The following is a 26768-nucleotide window of genomic DNA, read 5'->3' on the forward strand; positions in this document are numbered from 1 at the left end:
GTGTGCGCGCGCCGCGTGCACGATCGTCGGAAGATTTTCTACCCTAGCAACACCGGCGGGTCGGCTGTGGAGCCCCCTAGAGTGGCGCCTTCATGGCGCTGAATATATACCCCAGCCGACCCGGCGCCCCCTCAGTTCCTTCTTGCCGGCTACTCCGACAGTGGGGACGGGGGGCGGGTTTGGAATGGATATGAGCAACACATCTCGAAGAACAGTTACAACGGTGAGTAACCGTCTTTTCTTCTTCGAGTGCTTGCTCATATCCATTCCATTAGGTGACTCCCAAGCCCAACTTAGGTGGTGGGGTCGGAGTGAGACATTGCTGTGTGCAAAACCGCTGATCCGAAAGCAGCATCGTCTCTGGACTGCTGCACTAGTGCATAGTGAGCTGTAAATGTGTGGACTGATGACCAAACCGCTGCTCTACAAATGTCCTGGATCGGAACTTGTGCCAGGAAAACCGTCGAGGAAGCCTGGGCCCTCGTGGAGTGAGCGGTGAGGTGCGGTGCTGAGACACCTGCCAGGTCATAGCAAGTCCGGATGCAAGACGTAATCCAGGAGGATAGGCGTTGTGAGGAGACCGGTGAGCCTTTCATTCGGTCGGCCACTGCAACGAAGAGTTGCGTTGTCTTTCTAAAGTGCTTTGTGCGGTCAATATAGAAGGCCAGTGCCCTTCGTACGTCCAGGGAATGCAAACGTTGATCCTGGCGAGTGGCATGTGGTTTGGGATGAAAGACCGGGAGAAAGATGTCCTGGTTGATATGAAAAGGAGAAACCACCTTAGGGAGAAAGGCAGGATGTGGACGAAGCTGCACTTTATCCTTATGGAAAACTGTATAAGGGGGCTCGGATGTAAGCGCCCTGAGTTCAGAAACGCGCCTTGCTGAGGTGATAGCTACAAGGAAGGCTGTCTTCCAGGATAGGTACAAAAGTGAACAGGTGGCCAGTGGCTCGAATGGAGGACCTGTGAGCTTGGAGAGAACCAGGTTGAGGTCCCACGTCTGAACGGGCTGACGTTGTTGTGGGTACATCCGGTCTAAGCCCTTGAGGAATCTAACGACCATCGGGTTAGAGAATACCGAGGACGCGAGTTCCCCTGGGTGAAAGGCCGATATAGCGGCCAGGTGAACTCTAATTGAAGATATCGCCAACCCCTGCTGTTTTAGGGAGAGGAGATATTCCAAAATGAGAGGAATGGGTGCCTGCAACGGGGACATGGCTCGTTGTTCGCACCAACAGGAGAACCGCTTCCACTTGGCCAGGTACGTGGTGCGTGTTGAGGGCTTCCTACTGCTCAGCAGAATCTGTTGGACAGAGTGCGAGCATTGCTGCTCTGCCTGGGTGAACCATGGAGCAGCCACGCTGTGAGGTGGAGTGATTGCAGGTCGGGGTGACGCAGCCGGCCGTGGTCCTGAGAGATGAGATCCGGACACAACGGAAGCGGGATCGGTGTCTGAACCGAGAGTTCCAACAGTGTGGTGTACCAATGTTGTCTCGGCCACGCTGGAGCGACCAGAATTACCTGTGCCTGGTCTCTGCGCAATTTGAGCAGTACCTTGTGGACCAGAGGAAACGGAGGGAAGGCATAAAACAGGTGGTCTTTCCAGGGAAGGAGAAACGCATCCGAGAGGGAGCCCGGAGCTCGACCTTGTAGGGAGCAGAACACGTGGCACTTCCTGTTGTCTCGAGATGCAAACAGGTCTATCTGGGGAAACCCCCACTTTTGGAAGATGGAATGTATGATGTCCGGACGGATAGACCACTCGTGCGTCTGGAAGGACCTGCTGAGTCGGTCCGCTAGAGTGTTCTGGACTCCAGGGAAGAACGATGCCGTGAGATGGATTGAGTGGGCGATGCAGAAGTCCCACAGGCGAATGGCCTCTTGGCATAGAATTGACGAACGTGCTCCTCCTTGCTTGTTGATGTAAAACATGGCCGTGGTGTTGTCGATGAGAACTAACACACAGCGGCCACGTAGGAGATTGAGGAATGCCTGGCACGCCAGGCGCACCGCCATCAGCTCCCGAACATTGATGTGCAGGGCTAACTGGGGTGCAGTCCACAGGCCCTGGGTATGGTGTTCGTTGAGATGGGCGCCCCAACCCAGAGATGACGCGTCTGTGACCAGGTGCAGAGAGGGTTGTGGGGCGTGAAATGGCATCCCCTCGCAGACCACATTGCGATCTAGCCACCAGGTGAGGGAGGCCAGGACCGAGTTTGGGACCGTGACCACCATGTTCAGGCTGTCTCGATGTGGACGGTATATTGATGACACCCAGGTTTGAAGTGGGCGAAGCCGAAGTCTGGCATGCCTGGTTACGTACGTGCAGGAAGCCATGTGACCCAGCAGGGTAAGGCACGACCTCACCGTGGTAGTTGGGAAGGCCTTGAGCCCTTGAATGAGGTTCGTGATGGTGCCAAAGCGGTTGTCTGGCAGGATGGCTTGTGCACGCCCGGAGTCTAGAACTGCGCCGATGAATTCTATTCTCTGGGTAGGTTCTAGAGTGGATTTGTCCTTGTTGAGTAGGATGCCCAACTCGTTGAATATGTGCACTATTCTGTGGACGTGAGCTTGAACTTGCTCCTTGGTGCGACCGCGCACCAGCCAGTCGTCTAGGTACGGGAACACCTGTATTCCTTGCCGACGAAGGTACGCTGCCACGACAGCCATACATTTCGTGAACACTCTTGGGGCCGAGGATAGGCCGAAGGGAAGGACTGTAAATTGGTAGTGCACCGTGTTTACCACGAATCGCAGGAAGCGTCTGTGAGGTGGGTAAATTGAGATGTGAAAGTATGCGTCTTTCATGTCGAGGGCGGCGAACCAGTCTCCAGGATCGAGGGAAGGGATAATGGCCCCCAAAGAGACCATGCGGAACTTCAACTTTACTACGAATTTGTTGAGTCCGCGCAAGTCCAAGATGGGCCGCAGACCTCCCTTGGACTTGGGGATCAGGAAGTAACGGGAATAAAATCCCCTGCCCCTTAACTCTATCGGAACCTCCTCGAAGGCCCCCATGGCAAGGAGCGTAGAAACCTCCTGTGTAAGAAGTTGCTCGTGAGAAGGGTCCCTGAAGAGGGACGGGGAAGGGGGGTGGGAGGGGGGGATAGAAGAAAACTGGATAGCGTATCCCCTCTCCACCGTGCGGAGGACCCAACGGTCCGAAGTTATAAGGGACCAAGCACGGTGGAAGTGGGAGAGGCGATCCCGAAAGGAGGGAGCTGGATCCTGGGGGATGACTGGGGTGCCGTCCTCGACCGCACCTTCAAAAGTTCTGTCTAGGACCTGAAGGTGGTCTTGGTGGCCCCTGGTTCTGACCGGGTTGAGGGCCAACCCATCTTCTCCTACCACCTCGCCCTCGCCTTCTGGCAGGGTCCTGTCTCTGACGAGGTGGAGGGGGGTAAAAACGTTGAGGCTGGGGCCTAAATGGTCTGCGCTGGGGACCCACAACATGCATCCCCAAGGAGCGCATGATTGTCCTGGAGTCCTTGAGGTTCTGCAATCGAGAGTCCGTCTTCTCCGAGAACAACCCCTGTCCTTCAAAGGGCAGATCCTGTAGGGTCTGCTGTAATTCAGGGGGTAAACCCGAAACTTGGAGCCAGGAGGTCCTGCGCATAGCAATACCTGCGGCCAGGGTTCTCGCGGCCGAGTCCGCTATGTCCAGGGAGGCCTGTAAGGAGGTCCGAGCCACCTTCTTACCCTCCTCAACCAAGGCCCCATACTCTTCCCTGGACTCTTGGGGAACCAATTCCTTGAACTTCCCCATAGAGTTCCAGGAATTAAAGTTGTAGCGGCTCAGGAGCGCCTGCTGGTTTGCCGCTCTAAGTTGCAGCCCTCCAGCTGAATAAACTTTACGGCCAAACAAATCGAGTCGCTTAGCCTCCTTTGATTTGGGCGCTGCAGCTTGTTGACCGTGGCGCTCCCTTGCATTCACTGATAACACCACCAGTGAACACGGCTGGGGATGGGTATACAAGTACTCGTAGTCTTTGGAAGGGACAAAGTACTTTCTTTCCACCCCTCTCGCTGTAGGTGGGATAGAGGAAGGGGTTTGCCATATCGTAGTTGCGTTCGCCTGGATCGTGCGGATCAGGGGCAACGCCACTCTTGATGGGACATCCGCCGCGAGGATATTTACAATGGGGTCCTGCACCTCCACTATCTCCTCCGTCTGTAGGTCCATGTTACGGGCCATCCTACGTAACAGGTCCTGATGAGCCCGAAGATCTATCGGGGGTGGACCTGTGCACGACGTGCCCGCCACTGCCTCATCCGGAGAGGAAGAGGAGGATGCCTCTGGTGGTAAGGGATCCAGGGGAGGATCCTGGTCTCCCTGTTCCTGGGTCGGAGCATCACCTGTCCTTGGGTCCGGGACGTCAGGTGGTGCGGATACAGAGGCCTCCATGCCCCCTGGAGGAGGGCGAGAGATGGTGGACTCTGGTGCCCTTGTATCAGAGTGACCCGAGCGAGAGGTTGTTGGAGCCCCTTGCGCCTGGTGGTATGCCCACGGGGTCCAGAACGACCAGTGAGATGGGCCCTGGTCAGGGTCCTCTGCTCCCTCTTGCCAATGGCCTAAATCTTGCTCCCCGGCTTGCCCCTGAGGGGGGTATGCCGATCTTGGCAGGTCCTCAGAGGAGCGAGACACCGATCTCGATGGCCATGGCGGTGCCGACTGAGCCGAGACGAATCCCGTGGGATACGGTGCCGTCTGGTGCCGATCTAGAGATGTTCCATCTCTACGCGGTGCCGGCGATCGGTGCCGAGATCGCGATCGGTGCCGATGGCCTCGCCGGTGCCGGGAGTCGGACCTGGATCGAGACGATGACCTAGAGTAGGCCCGGTGCCGGGAGCGGCCTCTCGAAGTCGAACGTCGATCGTACCGGTGCCGAGAGCTACGTCTCGACGTTGATCGGTGCCGACGATCATAACGGTGCCGAGATGTAGAGCGGTGCCACGATGATCTTGGCCGCGAGTACGACCGGTGCCGAGGTGATATCCGGCGCCGGGACTGCGAGCGGCGAGGGGACCTGCTTCGGGACCTGGATCGGTGCCGTGGTTCCAGCCCTTGCGATGGAGGGCGCATCAAGGCAGGTTTTCCCCTAGATTGGACCGGGCGAGTCAACGGTGCCGACGGTGCCGGTGGTTGTGGCGGTGCCGGCTCCGTGAGAGCGATCAAGTCTCTCGCCGTCGCGAAAGTCTCCGGTGTCGACGGGAGGCACTGTATCACCGCCGGTCTCGGTGGTGACTCTGTCTGCACCGGACTCAACGGCCTTGGAGCCGGAGTCGACGGTGCTGGAGGCACCTGTTTTCGGTGCTCCACAGGTGGACGCGGCTCTACCCCCGGCACCGGGGGAGCCGGCGTCTTCGGCACTGAGGTCCCCGCCTTATGGGATTTTTTATGTCCCGGGGATGATGAACGGCGCCGAGGCACTTGTTGTGAGTGCGGTGCCGATGAGGTCCGGTGCCGTGGAGGCTTGTCTGCCGTGGTCGGCATGGTCGGTGCCGCTGGGGCACTGCGCACCGAGGTGCTAGGTGCCGGGGTCTGGCGCGCCGATGGAGCGTCCGGGCTAAGTGCTGCCTCCATAAGGAGTTGCCGGAGTCGAAAGTCCCGCTCCTTCTTGGTCCTCGGTTTGAAGGCCTTACAGATCTTGCACTTATCTGTTTGATGGGACTCTCCCAGGCACTTCAGACACGAGTCGTGCGGGTCGCTCGTTGGCATAGGCTTAGCGCAGGAGGCGCACTGCTTGAAGCCGGGAGCCTTGGGCATGAGCCCGACCACGCGGCCGGGGAAAAAGGGGGGGAGACAACCCCCTTAATCCCCCTTTTTTTAAACTATATAACAACTATAAACAAGTGAATAACCAACTATATAACTAACTACAACTATAACTGTGAATAACTGGATAAGCTAGGGAGAGTGGAGAACAGCTACGCCGTGCTCCACAGTTCCAACGACCGTCAGGGGCGGTAAGAAGGAACTGAGGGGGCGCCGGGTTGGCTGGGGTATATATTCAGCGCCATGAAGGCGCCACTCTAGGGGGCTCCACAGCCGACCCGCCGGTGTTGCTAGGGTAGAAAATCTTCCGACGATCGTGCACGCGGCGCGCGCACACCTAATGGAATGGATATGAGCAAGCACTCGAAGAAGAACCTACCTTACTGTAGTAACCATATGCGTACAATAGAACTGATACATCAATTGGTTGCTAGGTTAATATACTCTTCAATATCATGAGACAAAACTGAAGGTGAGACAGGGTAGGACAGGTGGAACCACAGAGGCTAGTACACTGGGGGTTTACTTCTGCCATGTCATAGGAAGTGGTAGGTCAGCTTAGAGCACCTTAAACGAAGGTTTCACATTCCAAACTATTAGAAAAAAGTGAGGCTGCTACCATACAGAGTGCCCAGATGAACAAAGAGAAACATCTTCACTGCAAAATGCCTTACTTCTACAATATCTAATCCTGATAGAATTGCTAAAGGAGCTAAGGTAATATCAGAAATCTAGTTCAGCTAGCTGGAAAACTGTCCACTGTCCCTTCCTGGAGAAGGGAAATTACAATGCCTCACCAGCCAAACAGCCCCCTCTACAAGAATCATAGAATATCAGGGTTGGAAGGGACCTCGGGAGGTCATCTAGTCCAACCCCCTGCTCAAAGCAGGACCAATTCCCAACTAAATCATCCCAGCCAGGGCTTTGTCAAGCCTGACCTGAAAAACCTCTAAGGAAGGAGATTCCACCACCTCTCTAGGTAACCCATTCCAGTGCTTCACCACTCTCCTAGTGAAAAAGTTTTTCCTAATATCTAACCTAAACCTCCCCCACTGTAACTTGAGACCATTATTCCTTGTTCTGTCATCTGGTACCAACTGAGAACAGTCTAGCTCCATCCTCTTTGGAACCCCCTTTCAGGTAGTTGAAAGCAGTTATCAAATCCCCCCTCATTCTTCTCTTCTGCAGACTCAACAATCCCAGTTCCCTCAGCCTCTCCTCATAAGTCATGTGCTCCAGCCCCCTAATCATTTTTGTTGCCCTCCGCTGGACTCTTTCCAATTTTTCCACATCCTTCTTGTAGTGTGGGGCCCAAAACTGGACACAGCACTCCCGATAAGGCCTTACCAATGTCAAATAGAGGGGAATGATCACGTCCTTCAATCTGCTGGCAATGCCCCTACTTATACAGCCCAAAATGCCATTAGCCTTCTTGGTAACAAGGGCACACTGTCGACTCATATCCAGCTTCGCATCCACTGTAACCCCTAGGTCCTTTTCTGCAGAACTGCTGCCTAGCCATTCAGTCCCTAGTCTGTAGCAGTACATGGGATTCTTCCGTCCTAAATGCAGGACTCTGTGCACTTGTCCTTCATCAGGTTTCTTTTGGCCCAATCCTCTAATTTGTCTAGGTCCCTCTGTATCCGATCCCTACCCTCCAGCATATCTACCACTCCTCCCAGTTTAGTGTCATTTGCAAACTTGCTGAGAGTGTAGTCCACGCCATCCTCCAGATCATTAATGAAGATATTGACCAAAACCAGCCCCAGGACCAACCCTGGGGGCACTCCGCTTGATACCGGCTGCCAACTAGACATGGAGCCATTGATCACTACTCGTTGAGCCCGATGATCTAGCCAGCTTTCTATCCACCTTACAGTCCATTCATCCAGCCCATACTACTTTAACTTGCTGGCAAGAATACTGCGGGAGACCGTATCAAAAGCTTTGCTAAAGTCAAGGAACAACACATCCACTGCTTTCCCCTCATCCACAGACCCAGTTATCTCCTCATAGAAGGCAATTAGGTTAGTCAGGCATGACTTGCCCTTGGTGAATCCATGCTGACTGTTCCTGATCACTTTCCTCTCCTCTAAGTGCTTCAGAATTGATTCCTTGAGGACCTGCTCCATGATTTTTCCAGGAACTGAGGTGAGGCTGACTGGCCTGTAGTTCCCCGGATCCTCCTTCTTCCCTTTTTTAAAGATGGGCACTACATTAGCCTTTCCAGTCATCCAGGACCTCCCCCAATCACCATGAGTTTTCAAAGATCATGGCCAATGGCTCTGCAATCACATCCACCAACTCCTTTAGCACCCTCGGATGCAGCACATCAGGCCCCATGGATTTGTGCTCATCCAGCTTTTCTAAATAGTTCCGAACCACTTCTTTCTCCACAGAGGGCTGGTCACCTCCTCCCCATGCTGTGCTGCCCAGTGCAGCAGTCTGGGAGCTGACCTTGTTCGTGAAGACAGAGGCAAAAAAAGCATTGAGTGCATTAGCTTTTTACACATCCTCTGTCACTAGGTTGCCTCCCTCATTCAGTAAGGGGCCCACACTTTCCTTGACTTTCTTCTTGTGGCTAACATACCTGAAGAAACCCTTCTTGTTACTCTTAACATCTCTTGCTAGCTGCAACTCCAAGTGCAATTTGGCCTCCCTGATTTCACTCCTGCATGCCTGAGCAATATTTGTATACTCCGCCCTGGTCATCTGTCCAATCTTTCACTTCTTGTAAGCTTCTTTTTTGCGTTTAAGATCAGCAAGGATTTCACAGTTAAGCCAAGCTGGTCGCCTGCCATATTTACTATTCTTTCTACACCTCAGGATGGTTTGTTCCTGCAACCTCAATAAGGATTCTTTAAAATACAGCCAGTTCTCCTGGACTCCTTTGCCCCTCATGTTATTCTCCCAGGGGGGTCCCACCCATCAGTTTCCTGAGGGAGTCAAAGTCTGCTTTTCTGAAGTCCAGGGTCCATATTCTGCTGCTCTCCTTTCTTCCTTGCGTCAAGATCTTGAACTCGACCATCTCATGGTCACTGCCTCCCAGGTTCCCATCCACTTTTGCTTCCCCCACTAATTCTTCCCGGTTTGTGAGCAGCAGGTCAAGAAGAGCTCTGCCCCTAGTTGGTTCCTCCAGCACTTTCACCAGGAAATTGTCCCCTACACTTTCCAAAAACTTCCTGGATTGTCTTGTGACATTGCAAGAACTTTGTTTATTTCCGGTCTTCATTTGCTGGTAGGAAGACACATACTGGCTAATAAATGGTTGTTTGTAAATCATATTATTCTCATGTATCCTTTTTTCATTTAATATAATTACTGCTATCGTTATTAATGTATCTATCATCATTCTCCTCTTTTCTACTAAGTGTATATTTAGAGACTTCAGACATTTCATATGCCATTTCTGAGAAACAATTCTTAACTAAAGAGTCCCAATTTCACATTCTGTTGTGTGATCAAGAAATATTTCTTATGTCCTTTACAAAAAGGGTAAGCCTGGAGATTCCAGCGAAGGAAGCACAAAGCCACCACACTCCTCTCACATAAATAATATAGATTACATCTAGGAGGTTTGACATACCTTTCAGGTGGCTCTACTTGCTGTTCTGCAGTCAAATTCTTCTCCCTCACTCCCTGCAAATAAAGGAAAAGGACTTCAGGTTTCTCTGAATTTGCTATTATTTCAGGCACAAAACAAGACTATAGTTATGTCAATTCTTACAAAATTTCTTCTGCTTCTTTTATTAGTTAATCTAACTAGAAAAATCTTACTGCATCTACTTAGACTTCAGAGTTAAATCAATATTACAGACACACTCAAATTAAGCTTTGCAGTTCTAATGGGTGTCATCAGTTTATCACTATTACTGATTAAAATTATGGGAGATGCAATTATTTTTATATTAACCAAATTTCACTAGCATAGCCTGCATACAAGACACATTAAGTACTAATCTTTACAAACACTGGATTCCAAATTATATATTATAAACATTTTGGACCAAAATCTGGGCTGACTTACAAGTCCATGAACTCCCACTGAGGTAATATTTATTGAAATTAAGTAGTATATCATATAATACTAGCAAGGTTTTTATATTAGAAATCACATGCCATTTTACAATCCCATTAATCATAGAAACAAACATCTATTGACATCGGACTCTCATCATAATCTTCTATCAGGACAAAACACAAACTCTGCAACCTAAACAATTTTGAATGCATAGATATTAAGACCAGAAATTACCATTATGATTATCCATTCTGATACTGCATAACACAAATCCTATCATTTCACTCAGTAATTCCTACATCAAGCCCATAAGTTCAATATGAGGTAAAGCATATATTCAGAAAGACATTCAATCTTGATTTTAAGACTTCAAGTGATGGAAAATCTACCACATACCTCGGTAATTTGTTCCAACAGTTAATTACCCTATTTAAAATGTATGCCTTATTTCTAGTCTAGTTTTTTTTCCAGACACTGGACTTGGTCATGCTTTTGTATACTGGACTAAAGACCCTTTAATCAGAAATGTTCTCCCTGTGTAGGTACTCAGACTGTGATCTTAATCTTCTCTTGGATAAACTAAACAGATTGAACTCTTACATCTTCCTTTGCAAGGCAGTTTTCTGCACCTCTAATCATTCATCTGAACCTTCTTTTCTGAACCCCAATTTTTCAACATCCTTTTTGAAGCACTGAGACTAGAACTGGATGCTGGGCTCCATTAATGGTCTCATTAACACTATATGTAGACATACTGCCACCTCTCTACTCCTATTCAATATTCCTCTGCTTATATATACAAGGATCATGTTAGCCCTCTTAGCACAGCATCTATCATGACCCTCTAAATTGTTTTCAGAATCACTGCTTTCTAGGATGTAGTCCCTCACTGTGAGACATACACTTTTTGTTCCTAAATGTATCTTACATTTGGCAATATTAAAATACAAGTTGTTCAAATGAGTCTAGCTTACTAAGCAATCCAGAAGGCTCTGTAGAACTGACCTTTTTTTATTATTATTATTATTACTCCACCAATTTTTGCATCATCTGCAAAAGTATATTTTCCTTCAGATCACTGAAGATAATGAATAGCACTGGGCCAAGAACAGATTCCTGAGGTACCCCAGTAGAAACATGCCCCACTTGATAACAATTACTCACTTACAATTACTTTGTGAGCTCTATTAGCCAGTTCTTAATGCATTTAATATGTGCCACACTGATTATGTCATTTGCACAGAACTTTATATTCAAAACAAAGTGTTTACAGTGTGAGGAAACATTAGAACAGATACACAGATGACTGTGAAATACACAGCTCATCTCTCTCCCCTTTAATGTAACAGGAAGTCTAAGCTAGTCACTAAAATACACATAATATTCCATATAAAACTCCATGTTAAGATAACATTAAGGTTAAAGAGGTAGACCCTCAAAAAATTAGAAAATTCAAAATTAAGCTTGCACATATAATCTTAGCTCTACCTCTTGCGGGTATGCATTATGATAAGCTTAAGCCATTTTTTCTGAGTTGCTATTGGAACAAAATATCTTTAGTCTCTTGCTGACTAAAAAGGCAGCCCTAACAGATCACAACCACTAGGTTTCTCTCTTTAGTTCCTTTTTATAACTACTTATTTTTCTTCTATTAAACACTTTTACTCCCCCCCTCTAAAGTGCAATGAGTTTCTTCTCTAGGTTCTCACTTGGATCACCATGTAATCATCATTAGTTACAAGAGGCAGTTAAGGTCAACAACATAAAACAGATCCTCCTGCTCCCTGGGCCCTTCCAGACACGATACTTAAATCCAAACTGAAATGTTAAACACAAAAATGCTGAACTGAGGCACTCCCACATATGGTAGCTGTGCTGTGTTATTTACTAGCAGACATTTCCCATTTAGAGTTCAAAATTCACTGAATATTTTTATTTGATTCTGACAACTTTTGAGTCTAATGAAAATCATGATAAAATATTTATGCTATCTACATAACAGCTCAAAATTTCAGTTTAAGTTCTATATTGTAAAACTGAAAACCCTCAAGTTCTGTCCTCGCCCATCACTGCAGGTCAAAGTTAGGACTGCTTGGGTTCCTTACCTGGCATGGCCCCCATACCTTAGTATGCTTGGATTTCTTTTAAAGTGTAACCTTAATTTTGAATTTCCTGGGTTTGTAATGTTTGTTTGGGGGATACTGACTACATCCCTGTAATGCTTTTTATCCTGACGTTACGGATACCTACCTCTCAACTTTAATTCCATCTTAATAATTATTTGCTTGGAATTTCCTTGGTTTCTAAATAATTTAAAAAATTATACAGCAACACTAAACAAGAAAACCCAAAAGAAAATGTTGCCACCCAATATTTCAAATGATTTGTATGATATGTAGTATCAACTTTAAAAGTTAAAAGAAAAAAAGATTTAAGGGCAGATTTTCAATGGTACAACAAACAGCATCCTGACTATCGTGGCCAGCTAAACTGGGTTTACAGCAGATTAGCATTACCAAAGTAGTGCAAGTCAGCAAAGTGCAGTGATGATCCTGGCCCTTAATTTGTAAGACTGGCACTCTGTAAAAAGAGGGGCAGGGCAAGCCCAGTCCCTGAGTCCCACAGTATATCTACACTGCAATAAAAGATCCACCACACCGAATCTCAGAGCTTGGGTCAACCAACTCAGGCTTGCAAGGCTCAGACAGCAGGGCTAAAAATAACAGCGTAGATGTTCCGGCTCAGGCTGGAACCCGGGCTCTGAGACTTTCCCCCTTTGCAGGGTTTCAGAGCCCAGGCTCCAGTCTGAGCCTGAACATCTACACTTCTAGTTTTAGCCCCACAGCCTGAGCCCCACGAACCCGAGTTAGCTTACCGTGGCTCTGCGACATAGTGCCGTGGGTTTTGTATTGCAGTGTAGACATGCCCCCAATGTCTCTGCAATGTAACAGCTCACCGTATGTTCCTGTCTCAGCTCCCCCAGCAGTGCTGCCTTGGTGCACAATGGGGAGTTCAAGGAGCAGTGCCATTGGCAGCCTTTCAGGCCTTAATGCCCAAGTTATGGCCACAGAACCTCTAAAAGTAGAGACAGTTAAGGGCCAAGTCATCTACCAATGAGAACTCTTGACACACAAGTGCTGTCTTCTCATGCCACGGACTCATTACAACCAACAGAACTGCTTCAAGCAAACAAACTGTAGCACTGTCACAAACTTGAGCAGTGACATAACTCTGTAGCCTCTATATTCATAACAATTAAATACAATCATTAATTTAGCTTCATTACAACCTAATTTCTTCAAATACAGCCTATGCACAAAAGATTTCAATTGATTTTAAAGTACTGCACATAGAAGTTTGAAGTGTCTGTCATTTTTTTATTAAGATCAGTCAAGAAAACAAAAAGACTTGACAGATTGAGTAAGTCTATCATTTAAGAAAGTTAACTCAAACTTATTAACAGATTTACTTGTAAATTCTCAGAAAATTCGTTTTGTAAAAAGAGCAAGTCCTGTAAGTTTAGGGAGGGTATGCTGTAGTTTTTTAATAACAAAAAGGTTAAATCCCTGCTTTTAAGGACAAAAGGGAACTGAGACTTAACTACTGAGCCATAACTAACTCCACCATAATAGACAGTATTACAAATGTCTGTGCCTGGGAAATAATATGTTGGTGTGCTGCCTAAAATCCATTCAAGTTTTACTCAGAAGAGCCCAAGGGAGAATACGTAGTGAAAATATCAATACTTGCTCTGAGTTTTAACAACTATGCTTTCTACAGAAACGTAAATGGCACCCTCTTTCCTCCAAGCCTTATTCCACTTGGTTGTTCAACTGTTTTACAACCCATAAACTTCACTTAACTTTCAAAAATATCCATAGGTTGGTTCCTCCCACTCATGCCAGTGCTACTTAATCCTCCTCCATAGACTATATCTGGCAAAACAGATAGCAGCACAGGCAGTGGGGTTCCCTCACTCTTCTGGTTCAACCATCTCAAAAGATATCCTCTTAACTTTCCAGTCCCCAGTACACCTCTACGCCAATATAACACGACCCAATATAACACAAATTCGGATATAACGCGGTAAAGCAGCGCTCCAGGGAGGTGGGGCTGCACACTCCGGTGGATCAAAGCAAGTTCGATATAACGCGGTTTCACCTATAATGTGGTAAGATTTTTTGGCTCCCGAGGACAGCGTTATATCGGGGTAAAGGTGTATTTGCTTAATAGAAAAGGACAAGGTACAATTTTTGTCTGGGAACTATGGTATATTAGAACAAACTGCAAAAGTTTATATGTTTTATAAGTTACCTATAAAATTTTAGAGTAACACAAACTGAAATGCCACAAATTAGATCACTAGGAGACCATAGCTTAACTGAAGGGTAGTTTATACCCAGCTTAAGTGTGTTTATTTAGCATGACAGCAATCCAAGTTTTGCTAGATAATTATTTCAGCAGGTGTTTCTTGTAAGACTAGAATTGATCATAACTAGGTCTCAAAATTTACTGCACTTCTGTGCTATCCTTTCAGTCCAAAATATAGTCCAAGCCAGCAGCACACATCATTACACTGAGGATGACCAACCAATCACATTCTGATCCATGAATACAATAAATATTGACACAAATTCAAATATTCCTTTTACAAGGATTCCTACTGTCTTAAGCATTACCCTGAATGTTCTATAAATTGTCTTGACAGGTAACAACATCTCAATAGGAGAACTATTTATAGCTTTTCCACTGTTAAGAGAAAGCGTACTTACTTTGTGCTTTACGTCTACTCTCTGTCTAATCTTGCCTGACTCAGCAGCTGGAGTCAGAGATGGTTTAAAATACTGTAACCGACTCATTGACTGAGAAATTGTCTTCGGTGTCACTAATTTCTGGACTGGAGGGTGCAGGGATTCCACCTTCAAAAGATGCAGCAATCAATATAGTTAGTTTGGAGGCTTTGGGATCATTTATATTTACTTAAAAACCTGAATAAAACTAGCTAACAACCTCTACGCAATCACTGCACTCAGTGAGGTGTTTTTGTGTGCTATACAGGTATTTAATGCGCATGGGGAAATTAGAAAGTCAAGCAAGGTATCCAACAGTGTCTTGAATCTAAAATCAGGATTCCTCAGCTAATTTTAGTAACATTTTAGTAACATTAATTCACTGAAATCAGAGTATTATCCTGTTTTACACACACAATGAAATTTGTGCTCATAGTTGAAGCCAGGTAATAGATTTCTATGTCAAAGTGCTAATGGCTAATCAATCAACCCTCTGGATTTGATTACTCCAACAAATCTCATCCTAAAAAAAATACAACAGCATTAGTCAACTAAGCCCTCGAACTATGCAGGCACTTTGAAAATTTTACCCCACATTTTATTTTACTGACCCATTTTAAGAAGAGACAATGTCAATTCAATTTTTATCCAAAATTTTGGATTTTGCATAAATCAAGCTTCTACAGAAGAACCAAAAAGACGAACACAAAAAGAATCTTTCATTTATTTTCTTTTTAAAAAACATTCCAATGTTAAGAGTTGTTTTAAACAAATACCACATGCACTATATTTGCAACATATACATTGCTACACTACATATCTAAAAATTAAACTGACTTCATTGGTCTTCATTGTCCTAACAAAGAAATGTTTGAATATGTAAATAGTGAAAATTAATCTGAATTTTATAATCTGCTTCACTTGCAGTAAACTAGTTTTGTCAAACACCAGTAGAGAAAATAATTTACAATATTATTTTTAAACTAACAATATCCCCATAACTCAGGATGGAGCCAAAATTTTATTTCCCCTAGCGTAATTTCAAGGATTATTTCATGAAAAGGATCTTTCTAGAAGCTCATTACAATAATGCTTCTTGTCTCCTTCTGAAACCTTCCATAAAGTATGTGTTAAACTAAGTTTAAGTCCACTCTAAATGGAAGAATTTTGCACTGCGAATTTTAATGTGCATTATCAAAACATTATAAGGAAAGGTAGGTAGAATATTTTCTGATACTGGATTACAGATGAAAAGCACTAATGTGAGTGCTATTCTGGCCTACGTGGGTTTTTAAAATAAGAAATGTACTGCACTACTGGTATCAACTGAAACAGTTTTTACTAAGAACACAAGTGTTCTGTCAACAGTCCACTTACTCTGGCAGCTAAACACAAAACAAAAATCGCCCAACAATCCTTGTCTTGACCAGCAATTACTATTATCAAGGGCTTCCCTCTTCTTGCCAAATATTGCAGTATGAATAGACAATTCCTTTTCTTTCAGCCAGTGACAGCTGTGTGCAACATTTGTTTAGTTTGACATCGCCAGGCTCTGTTGCGTAACTGCTACATCTTTTTTAATGCCTCAACACAGGTGTGGCTCTATAATTTAAATGAAAATGCTATACTACAGTTTTCTTTGCAGTGACACTTATGTTGAAGAAATTACACACTATACTTTGTGTTTGAGAGTGTCATCTTTTCAACAAATGCTCAACTACAAAAGATTTGGATTCTATAATGATCTGGTACACCATCAAGTGTAATAATATTTCTAGTCAAATGGTCAGTATAGAAATGTAAGAGACATTCTCTCCATTTTCTGTGTAAAACTTCACGTGGTGGATGCTATGGAAGGAAAACAATATTTTTATTTCTATAGTGGTCTCAGATCCCAAATTTATGCAATATTAGAAATATCTGAAAAACTTGAAAAATTCATTAGCATTTTTCACTTGTTAACACCATGACAGGAATCAGGATTTACCATACCATTATTACTAATTAGGGCTTCTTTAACAACAGTTTAACCTTATTCTTATGTGTAAGAACATTGGTTAAAATTACAGAGATGACCAGAAATTACAAAATTCCTTCCCTCCTCGACACACCACCATTTTTCACGACAGAAGCATTAAGAAGCCCAGGTAACAAGTTTATATCGTTAGTTTAAACACAAGCCTGGCAAAGTCATTTAGCACCATTTATAAATATATATATTTTTTTTCCCAATCCCGGTCACTATTCCGGCACAAGACCTTCCTCAAACTATTGTCTAACACACACCTTGCTTGCCAACAAGTAACGGGAAGAAGCAAAGCTCCCTTTAGAGTTCCAGCCATGTTCCTTTTAGTAACAGCAAGAAAGAGCAACACGAAAGCAGCCTACCCCAGAAGTGGAGTGGATAATCATCCCAGCCCTCCCAGCTATAGTGTGGACAAGAGAACATTTTTAGTCATTAATAACCCAAACAAAATATAATTTTAATGTTATGTGAGTTAATATCCTATTGCTTATATCCACTATAGCAGTGGTTCCCAAACTTGTTCTGCCACTTGTGCAGGGAAAGCCCCTGGCAGGCCGGTTTGTTTACCTGCCACGTCTGCAGGTTCGGCCGATCGCGGCTCCCAGTGGCCGTGGTTCACTGCTCCAAGCCAATGGGAACTGCTGGAAGCAGCGGCCAGTACGTCCCTCGGCCCCTGGCCGCCGCTTCCAGCAGCTCCCATTGGCCTGGAGCAGCGAACCGCAGCCATCGGGAGCCGCGATCGGCTGAACCTGCAGACGCGGCAGGTAAACAAACCGGCCCGGCCCGCATGGGGCTTTCCCTGCACAAGCGGTAGAACAAGTTTGGGAACCACTGCACTATAGGTTTGCAGAAACTTCACAGTACTTAAAAGTAATGAATATTTTAATTCAATTGATAAACCACCTGGGTATCAGCGAATCCTTACCTGTTTTCTCTTTGAATGGAAGCGAGTAATATCCAGCATGCTCCTGTCCACAGGCTGTAAGGAAAAAAGCCACGTGTTAGAGGAAAAATTCTTTACAATGAGGTTGGCAGCCAACAAAAGAGAAGACAGTTTAGAGACCAACTTACAGAAGACAGTGGAGAAGCAACAGAAGATGGAATCCTTTTAGCATCCTGTTGAATAAATATTACAGTAAGTTAAACTATATTAAGAAAGTTTTCACCAATATGGTGCAGGTAAGTTTAGAATGTGTTACATGCTCTTGCACTGAAACACAATAGAGTAAAATGAGAGCCATTTACTGCTAAAGGACTTGACATCTTCTCCAGAGATTGCAAGATGCGCCGCGCTGTGGAACTTGTCACTCCATAGGATTGCACATTTGCTTGCTTAGCTTTCATTTGTCTTCTGACTGGTGTCTGAAAAGTTAGCATGATAAATGTTAAAATGTTGGACTTCAACATTCATATATTTATTTGTTTTGGGACAACAATGGGTTGGATCCCAATTTTTTAGAAGAGATGTGGGGAATGAGCTCAATGAGGACCAACTGAAGAAAATGGGAGCCTACTGACTTCACAGCAAGAGTTGGATTATCCCCCCATGTGCCTGAAAGATAGGTGTGGGACAAAGTGACATCTTAAATCACTTCAATTCCTATTCTTTGAATCAGAATGTAAAAGGCTGAAAAAGAAGAAAATAATGGGCCTGCTATCTTTTTTGAAGGAGGGCAGGAAAGAAAATTTAAATAAAGGCTCATGTTGGAAGTCACTTCTGAAGAATATACTTTGAGTAAGCAAGAGAAGTCAGATTTACATGACAGTATAGTGAATCACCTTAATCAGTTTACATCATGATCAGGAATTCCAATTTTTAGTTTCTCTTTTTAATTATTTTCAGAGTTTATATTTTGCTACTACAGTGCCTTGTAACTTCTTTATAAAGAAGAGAAACCTTTATATTTACAACAATACATATCAAATAAAACTATAAAAGAGAAGCAACAAAGGTCCAAAGGAAAAATACTCGGAAAGCTTTCTTGAATACTAATTTATTGTTGGCATCCTAGGTTCCCCTTGTGTAATCACAGATGAATGCTGTGTATCACACTGTTGCTATGTGCGGGCAGAAAGCAAAGCATAGAGGGTACAAGCAGCTAGTAATACTGGCTGTAACCCACAACAAATAGCATGGGCAGGATGTGAGCTTAGTCCCTCCTTCAAAGGAAGCTTGCCATTTTAGTTCCCCTTCCCCAGGCCCAATTATGTTTATTTTTTAAAACTGATTTTTGAAAAATTGCAATCAATTTTTTTTGGCTGTTTATAGCATTTATTATATTAGACATGGTCTTAGTCTATAAATCATTCTCTGTCCTTAAGAGTTGTATCTTTGTAAAGTGCCATGTACATCCATTCGGATTATGTAAATGTTTAAATGGATTGTGTTATACTGTCTATCTTGACATTGCATTTAGGATTGTATCCTAATCTCTGCTGAGTAGAAGAATAAATGTCAGCAAAACTACCTTGTTTGTAAGTAGTATGTCACTTTAAATATGAAAACTTTCAAATAGGCACAAACATCTGTTCCTGCTGTAGTTAAGGTTACCTGATGTTTTACACACACACACACACACACATATACTATGTGTATAGTTAAGCACGTGCAAATTATATATAAATTGTTATGCAACTTTAAAGCAATCACTACTGTTTCTGCTATAAGTTTTCCAATTTAAAGATACATGATCAAGTATAACTTTGTTATAATACAGCTTGTCCCTGTCTCTCAGACAACAAACAGCACTGTACTATTTGTAAGTTTCACTGATCGCTTTTACAATATTACTATTACACAAACAAGGCAGTTTGACTGACCCTTTACTTTTCTACTCAGCAGAGATTAGGATGCATGTAGTTCATCATGGAAACCTGTACTCAGTGTTTCACTTATTCTGGTTTACATCCAGGAAGAACAGGAGAAGCACAGGTCTTCATGAGAGCCAAGGACTGAGTACTACTCCTCCAGTGAGACAAGGTGGGTGAGGTAACATTTCTTATTGGACCAACTTTTGTTGGTGAAAGAGAAATTTTCAAGCTACAGAGTTCAAGTTTTCACCAACAGAATTTGGTCCGCTAAGAGATATTACCTCACCCACCTTGTGACTCTCATATCCTGGAATCAACATGGCTACAACACTCCTTTTAGAGGCTGTTTGTTGAAATATAAAAACTGTGCAAGAGTGTGTATGCACACTGGAGAAGCAATGGTTGCTCTACAACAGTTTTTAAACTCAAAATCACTTTAATAAGCAACTATTCATCACCAGTAGTCCCACAGGTTAATAAGCTCATGAAATTTACCTTTAATACTGGAAGCTTTCCTGGTTAAAGACTTCTACATTTGACAGTTTCCTCCCCCATTACTAAATGTCAGTGATATCTCTATAATAGTTTAGTCTCTACTACTGAAGTATTCGATAATAAAGTAAGTTTTTGATCTATCTTATGTGCACGTTTTCAAGACAAAATTTTCATTTTACATTTCAACTGCTCTTCCCTGCCCAGATTACCAATAGTTTTTCTTACCTGATAAGGAGTAATTCGTATTTTAGATTGCCTTGCTGCTGCAGCTGCACCACCATAAGTGGTTTTTCCAGGGTAAAATGGAGAATCCCCAAGCTGGCTTGTCTTAAGGACAGAAGCATTACCAAGTGACTGCAGAGAGACATATTAACAGGCAGTTAGCAAAATGGACACAAAACTAATGTGATTAAAACTTGTATTGTGCAGTACTCACAGGGGATAGGGCTCCAAAAGCAGATAAGTTGAATGCAGGTTTTTTAGAGCTGGTAGCAGAATGTTGTGTGAGAGAATGAGATCGTTCAGCCTCTGTGGACCAGAGTGGTGGTACTGATGTATTTTTTGAAACTGCTATATCTGACAAAAGGACAATTGTGTGTGTAAATCATATTATAAATTGTAAATTAGTTAATACACACAGAAAATTGGATATAAAACAGCATTAAGGAGACACATAATAAAATCCAATATTTAATCCTGCACTATTCTACCCCTAGGTTTCAGGGTTCTTTAAACAGACTAATATTGTGTATTATGGCAATATAATCTGCATCAAAAAGTAGGAGCACCAACATCATCCCTGAACCAAGGCCCTGTTCACAAAAGTGCATACACAACTAGCCCTTATAATGGAAATTCAAGGAACGAAACAGAACTGACCATACTGATGGATTTACTATAAAAGGGTATTTCTTCTTTCTGACGAAGACAGGAGGAGACTATAACACATGGGGATTGGTAGATTGGTAATCAGATACTAAGTCCTTCATATGTAAGTTAATGGTTCAAGACTAGCCCAGGTCAGAAATGCCTCATTCATAAATCTGGTAACTGTTTAGTTATCCATCTGAAATGAGATAATGCTCTTGTTCCCATTACTATCAAATAGTCCATAGAAACCACCAGCATTCTTACTGACAAATTCAGGTAGGCCAAGAATTGCAATAGCATGGAAACAACTATCCTCACCCCTAAGGATTGCTCTCCCCCTTTCTGGAGGAGCTATGTTAGATGCACAGTATGTGGAGACCTGCAATATGGCTGCCTGTGCTGTCCAGCACTTATTCTGAAGATAAAGAACCTCAGTCTCCCAAAGGTGTCAGTCCAAAACTTAAGATTTTTACTTTAAAATGTTGAGAATGTTTTTCCTTAGTGAATGTAGTATTCATGAAATGTGACAGACTTGTCAGTATTGAAAACTGAAGTCCTCTGTCCACAAAACAGATAAAGCACAGGCAGTGCAAGTCTCCCCACGTGACCCTGACCATATGCCTCAACTTTAACCTGCAGAACACCCCAGCCCATTTTCAGGGCTGAATTACATTGGTGATTTTGATGTGAACATCTATTTAAGATTAAATAGATTGAGACCACCACCCCATTTCATGAGTACAATGAGCTGTCAGTCACTACTACCTCAACTTAGATTTGAGTATAACCTAGGTGAAAGGCTTCGTATTCCATCACCAAATCCTGAGACATCCTAGCCTCATAACAGCATTTTTCAGAACACTCATCTAAAAATTACAATGTGATGTAATATTTCAGATACTTAAACAAAGTTAAATTCTTAAATACCAGAAGATATACATCTAAGTAATTGGCACTAACAAATTTTGTATTTACTAAGATGACAGATGGCATACAAAGCAAACTCAATTTATTCATGTTGTGAAACACGATCATCATATAAGGCAGATATGACCGTAGCAAAATAAAAGTTACCTTTATCAGATGCTCTAGAGGAGAAGCCACTAGTAGTTGAGATGTTATCATCATCATGCTGAGAGGTAGAATCTTTGATTTCTTTTACAAGAGAGAGTCCAGAACTGCCAATTGCAAATGCAGAGGATGTGGAAGGCTGACAATGTGCTGATGGGGAATCCAACATGGTGCAATTCAAATGACTCCGATGAAGAGAGGGTCTTGTTAATACATCTGAGAAGTTTAATGCAGATCTACTTGTGGACGGTTCTAAAGAGGAATTAAAAAAAAAAACACAATTAGGATTCTATTAGGCAAGGTGAGTGTACAAGCACACAGAAATCAAGAGCTGTTTTTTATCAACAGTCGTTCTACTGCCATGTATCAAGTACAAAATAGAGATAAGCCAAATTTAACTTCTTCCTCACCCATACAGTGGTGCTGACAGCAGCAGCACTACATGCAAATACTTAACCTACTGTGACATTAAACAAAATTTTAAACTACAAACAAGTTAGGAAATTTAATGTCAAGGTTTCCTTAGCAGCCCTAATTTTGTCCCCTATGTCCAATTACTCTCAAATAGGGTCTTTCATCACACAAAATATATGCAAATTTACAAAATGCATGTATGAAGAAAACGATGAGATTCAGACAGACAATTCACCTAATTAATACAATCTCTGTTAGATAAAAAGTATTAATAGTCACTTGATTATATGTAATAAAGGTACTTTTTTGGTATCTTCTCTAAATGTTATTGTACTGGCTCCCCCTACAGATGAAAAATGTTGGGTCCCTGCCATCAGTTATTGCTGGGATTTTAGCATACAGAGGATACAAACCTCTTAGTTTGTGTGAAACTGATGCCACCCTATAGTAACCAGATGAGCAACTTCTCAAATAAATCAAAAGGTCTGAAGTTCTGAAAGGCTATTGGTAGATTAGGTCTTATAATTCTTGTGTGAAGGAGATGGCTATTGCAATATATTTTATCTGAAAGGAGCCCGAGGCCTTACTCAGAAGTTCTAGGAAAGCAAATGCTATTGATATCAGCATCTATGAATTAGCTCAGTGTCCAGAATCATGGTGGGGTCACTAACCAGTCTGCCCAATCTCCAGCCGATTTTTATGACAACATCTGGAGAGGAATTATATATACCAGGCTAAAGGTCCAGCCTGGGAGAGAGCATCTGTGCTTCAGGTCAATGGTTCCTGAAAGCTGATTATATGGAGTTTGTTTTTTCTGTTCTCAAGTCATTAAGATTTATCTGTGGCATTCCCCATTCACATCATAACTGGTCAAAGGTTCTGGATAGTAGTGTAATTCCTAATCCTTTGGAGTTGTTTGAGTAAATCTGCTGTGTGGTTGTCCTTGCTGAGAAGTCCTGTAAGTACTTCTCCATTGAAGACAGTATGTGTTCCTCAGTCCTGAAGACATCTCCTATTCCTTTATGAAAACTTGCTCTCTAGTCAAAGACTGAGAGTGCTGTAAATGTTCTTATTTGCCCTTAAAGTCTTCTTCAGATGGTGTTGCTAGCAGAGGCAACTAACTTCCTCCAATTTGACAGTCATCTAAGGATAGATGCACACAAATGACCTCCTTACCCAGGCTAGCAGTTTTGGTGATCACCACCACAGCAAACATTTTTAATACATGCTCACAGATGGGAGTATCTGGATAGTCCTGTACTGCAAACCTGAGAAACTATTTCCATGTCCTGCCAACCTTGTCATGTTTATAGGTATCTTAATTTTAAGGTAATTAAGAACTAACCTGAATTTATCACCTCTATTACTGATCAAAGGAGCCTGATTAAAAAGGTCAGGACTCCAAGGAGGGTATCTTCCACTCATTCTAGGACTGCTCATCAGTATCACAGTTCCCAAAACAAGAACCATAACCATTGTTTCTATGGTGATGAGATAAGAGTTTTTCCATCTAGAGATCTTTTGTTTATAAACAATCCAGGTTACTCCTGACTAAAAATCATGACCATTTAACAGCTATTTAATGGATTACGTGAAACTCATTGACATATAATTCCCTATAGGACACTCCTCAGAGAACACAGGAAGACAATGTTCAAATGACATGTTTGCACTTAAAATTGAAAAAAGTTATTAAAACATTTTTATCAGATTTTGTAAAATTGCTTTTCCTTCCAATTTCCCTTAAGTTATAATTAATTCCGAAATGTAAATCTATGAATAAAGATTATTCAACTAACTGGCGACAGTTTTGATTGCAATCTCCCACATACCTTCTAAATTAATTCTTGTTGACTCAGGAGTGACCCTCCCATCAAACACTGGGGTGTCATCATCCGCATAACCATGATGGTAGTTTACTGGAGTTTCCTGCTGGCTTGTAGGTTCACTTGCATCTACACATTCATCTTCACTTTTATTGAAGTACCTTTGTAACCACCCTGGTACGATATTCTTCACTGATTCTGTAACTCTGCTAATGATTCCCTGCTTGAAAAAGAAAGTGCTTATATTTAACCACAAGCATGAACCCAAAAATATATTTTGACATGCAACATTACACACAGACACTAAAGACAGATGTCAGGCAAGAGCTGCTGACAAAATGAATACAACAGACAAGAATTTCAAACCCTTAAAGAAAGTATTATATTCCTTGAGGACGAATATGAAGCATATTCATTGGACAATTTATTTATTTCCCTGTATCAGAGTTCTCAATCTCCCTGATGCCCTTCTCTCACCTAATTCTCAAAACTCTGATTGAACTTCAGGAGCCAGGTCACTAAGGCCTGGTCTACACTAGGCGTTAATGTCGAAGTTAGCGCCATTACATCGAATTAACCCTGCACCCGTCCACACTGCGATGCTATTTAGTTCGACATAGAAGTCTCTTTAATTCGACTTCTGTACTCCTCCCTGACGAGGGGAGTAGCGCTAAATTCGACATGGCCATGTCGAATTAGGCTAGGTGTGGATGGAAATCGACGCTAATAGCTCCGGGAGCTATCCCACAGTGCACCACTCTGTTGACGCTCTGGACAGCAGTACGAGCTCGGATGCTCTGACCAGCCACACAGGAAAAGCCCCGGGAAAATTTGAATTCCTTTTCCTGTCTGGCCAGTTTGAATCTCATTTCCTGTCTGGACATCGTGGCGATCACAGCAGCACTGGCAACGATGCAGAGCTCTCCAGCAGTGATGGCCGTGCAGTCTGTGAATAGAAAGAGGGCCCCAGCATGGACTGATCGGGAAGTCTTGGATCTCATCGCTGTGTGGGGCGATGAGTCCGTGCTTTCCGAGCTGCGCTCCAAAAGACGGAATGCAAAGATCTACGAGAAGATCTCTAAAGACGTGTCAGAGAGAGGATACAGCCGGGATGCAACACAGTGCCGCGTGAAAATCAAGGAGCTGAGACAAGGCTACCAGAAGACCAAAGAGGCAAACGGACGCTCCGGATCCCATCCCCAGACATCCCATTTCTACGAGGCACTGCATTCCATCCTCGGTGCGGACACCACCACTACCCCACCACTGACCGTGGACTCTGAGGATGGGATAGTGTCCACGGCCGGTTCCTCGGACATGTTAGGGGACGGGGAAGATGAGGAAGGAGATGAGGAGGGCGAGGCAGTCGGCAGCGCTCACAACGCTGATTTCCCCGACAGCCAGGATCTCTTCATCACCCTTACAGAGATCCCCTACCAAGCGTCCCCAGCCATTACCCCGGACACAGAATCTGGGGAAGGATCATCCAGTAAGTGTTGTAAACATCTAAACATTTATTTTTAACAGAACAGGAATATTAACAATTAAAAGAATGGGTTGTTCATGATTACTTTGCCCTAGGCACTTAACGGTTCAGTCATGGGCAGTGCAAGTTTTGAAAAAAAATCTAGCAATGTCCGGTTTTCCGTGATTGTCCTGCCCAAGCCGCTCTACTGTTTAGTTCCTGCTACTGCAGCTAGAGTAAAATGCGGTCTATATGTGCAGGGATAGAGCAGTAATCCTCCCGGGACATCTCGATGAAGCTCTCCTGGAGGTAATTGGAAAGCCGTTGCATGAGGTTCCTGGGGAGAGCGGCCTTATTGGGTCCTCCGAAGTACGACACGTTGCCGCGCCACGAGACTATCAAGTACTCGGGAATCATTGCTCTGCACAGCAGGGCGGCATACGGCCTTGGTCTTTGGAGGCTTTCCCAGAGCATTCTCTCTCTCTCGCTCTCAGAGATCCTCATCAGGGTGATGTCGCCCATGGTGACCTGCTTTGAATTAGGTAGGGGAATGTTAGTGTTGGGACTGCTTGACCGTTCCTTTACAGAACTGTAACCGCTGGTTTGCAGCCACGCGGTGGAGGCGGGAGAGGGGCTGCTGAAAGGGATCGTTCCTGGGGACAGCCGCGAGGGGGTGGGACAGGGGCAGAGTTCCCGCTTGCCGGATTGCTGGCAGCAGGGACTGACATTGCTTTAAATGTGAAATGAGGCCAGTGGTAATATAAAAGTTTTAAACTGCCACAAGTCTACGGCTTACCATGTCTGCCTGCAACAGAAATTCCGTTGTGCTGCCCCGCTTCTCAAATGTGCTGTGGAAGACCCCAGGCACTGAATGCGAAGGCCGAGAATTCGACCTTGTGCTGAGTGCGCATGTGATAGGTGCTGTGCATGGTCTTGTTCACAGAGAAAGACTATGTTCTTTGTTCACAACTACATTTATCTTTCTGAGGAATTCACTCCCTTTTTCCCATTCCCACAGCCACATCTGCGACTGTCTCACAACCTAGCCTGGCATCACACTCCCAGAGGCTAGCGAAGATTAGGCATATGAAGAAGAGGACACGGGAGGACATGTTCTCTGAACTTATGGCCTGTTCCCAAGCCTAGGCAGCACAGCAGACCCAGTGGCGGGAGAAATTGACCCAAATGCAGCAAGCAAACAT

General features: G+C 44.1%; 1 protein-coding gene across 4 annotated transcripts in view; it reads right to left on the minus strand.

Moving 5' to 3' along the window:
• Positions 1 to 26768, minus strand: part of NUP153 (nucleoporin 153) — a 76517-nt gene that overhangs the window by 24053 nt on the left and 25696 nt on the right. For 2 of the 4 annotated variants that reach the window (XM_054018930.1, XM_054018927.1), the window contains exons 2-10: positions 24108 to 24324; positions 21865 to 22113; positions 20357 to 20496; positions 20146 to 20274; positions 17860 to 17976; positions 17686 to 17730; positions 17540 to 17593; positions 14571 to 14717; positions 9364 to 9416 (exon numbers count right to left, since the gene is read on the minus strand). In XM_054018930.1, the coding sequence (XP_053874905.1) occupies positions 9364 to 9416; positions 14571 to 14717; positions 17540 to 17593; positions 17686 to 17730; positions 17860 to 17976; positions 20146 to 20274; positions 20357 to 20496; positions 21865 to 22113; positions 24108 to 24324 (1151 nt within the window). The remainder of the gene's footprint in view (positions 1 to 9363; positions 9417 to 14570; positions 14718 to 17539; positions 17594 to 17685; positions 17731 to 17859; positions 17977 to 20145; positions 20275 to 20356; positions 20497 to 21864; positions 22114 to 24107; positions 24325 to 26768) is intronic. The other 2 variants (XM_054018928.1, XM_054018929.1) reach the window with 2 other exon arrangements.

Source organism: Malaclemys terrapin, chromosome 2 (assembly GCF_027887155.1).
Source record: "Malaclemys terrapin pileata isolate rMalTer1 chromosome 2, rMalTer1.hap1, whole genome shotgun sequence".
In the NCBI taxonomy this organism is placed as follows: Eukaryota; Metazoa; Chordata; order Testudines; family Emydidae; genus Malaclemys; species Malaclemys terrapin.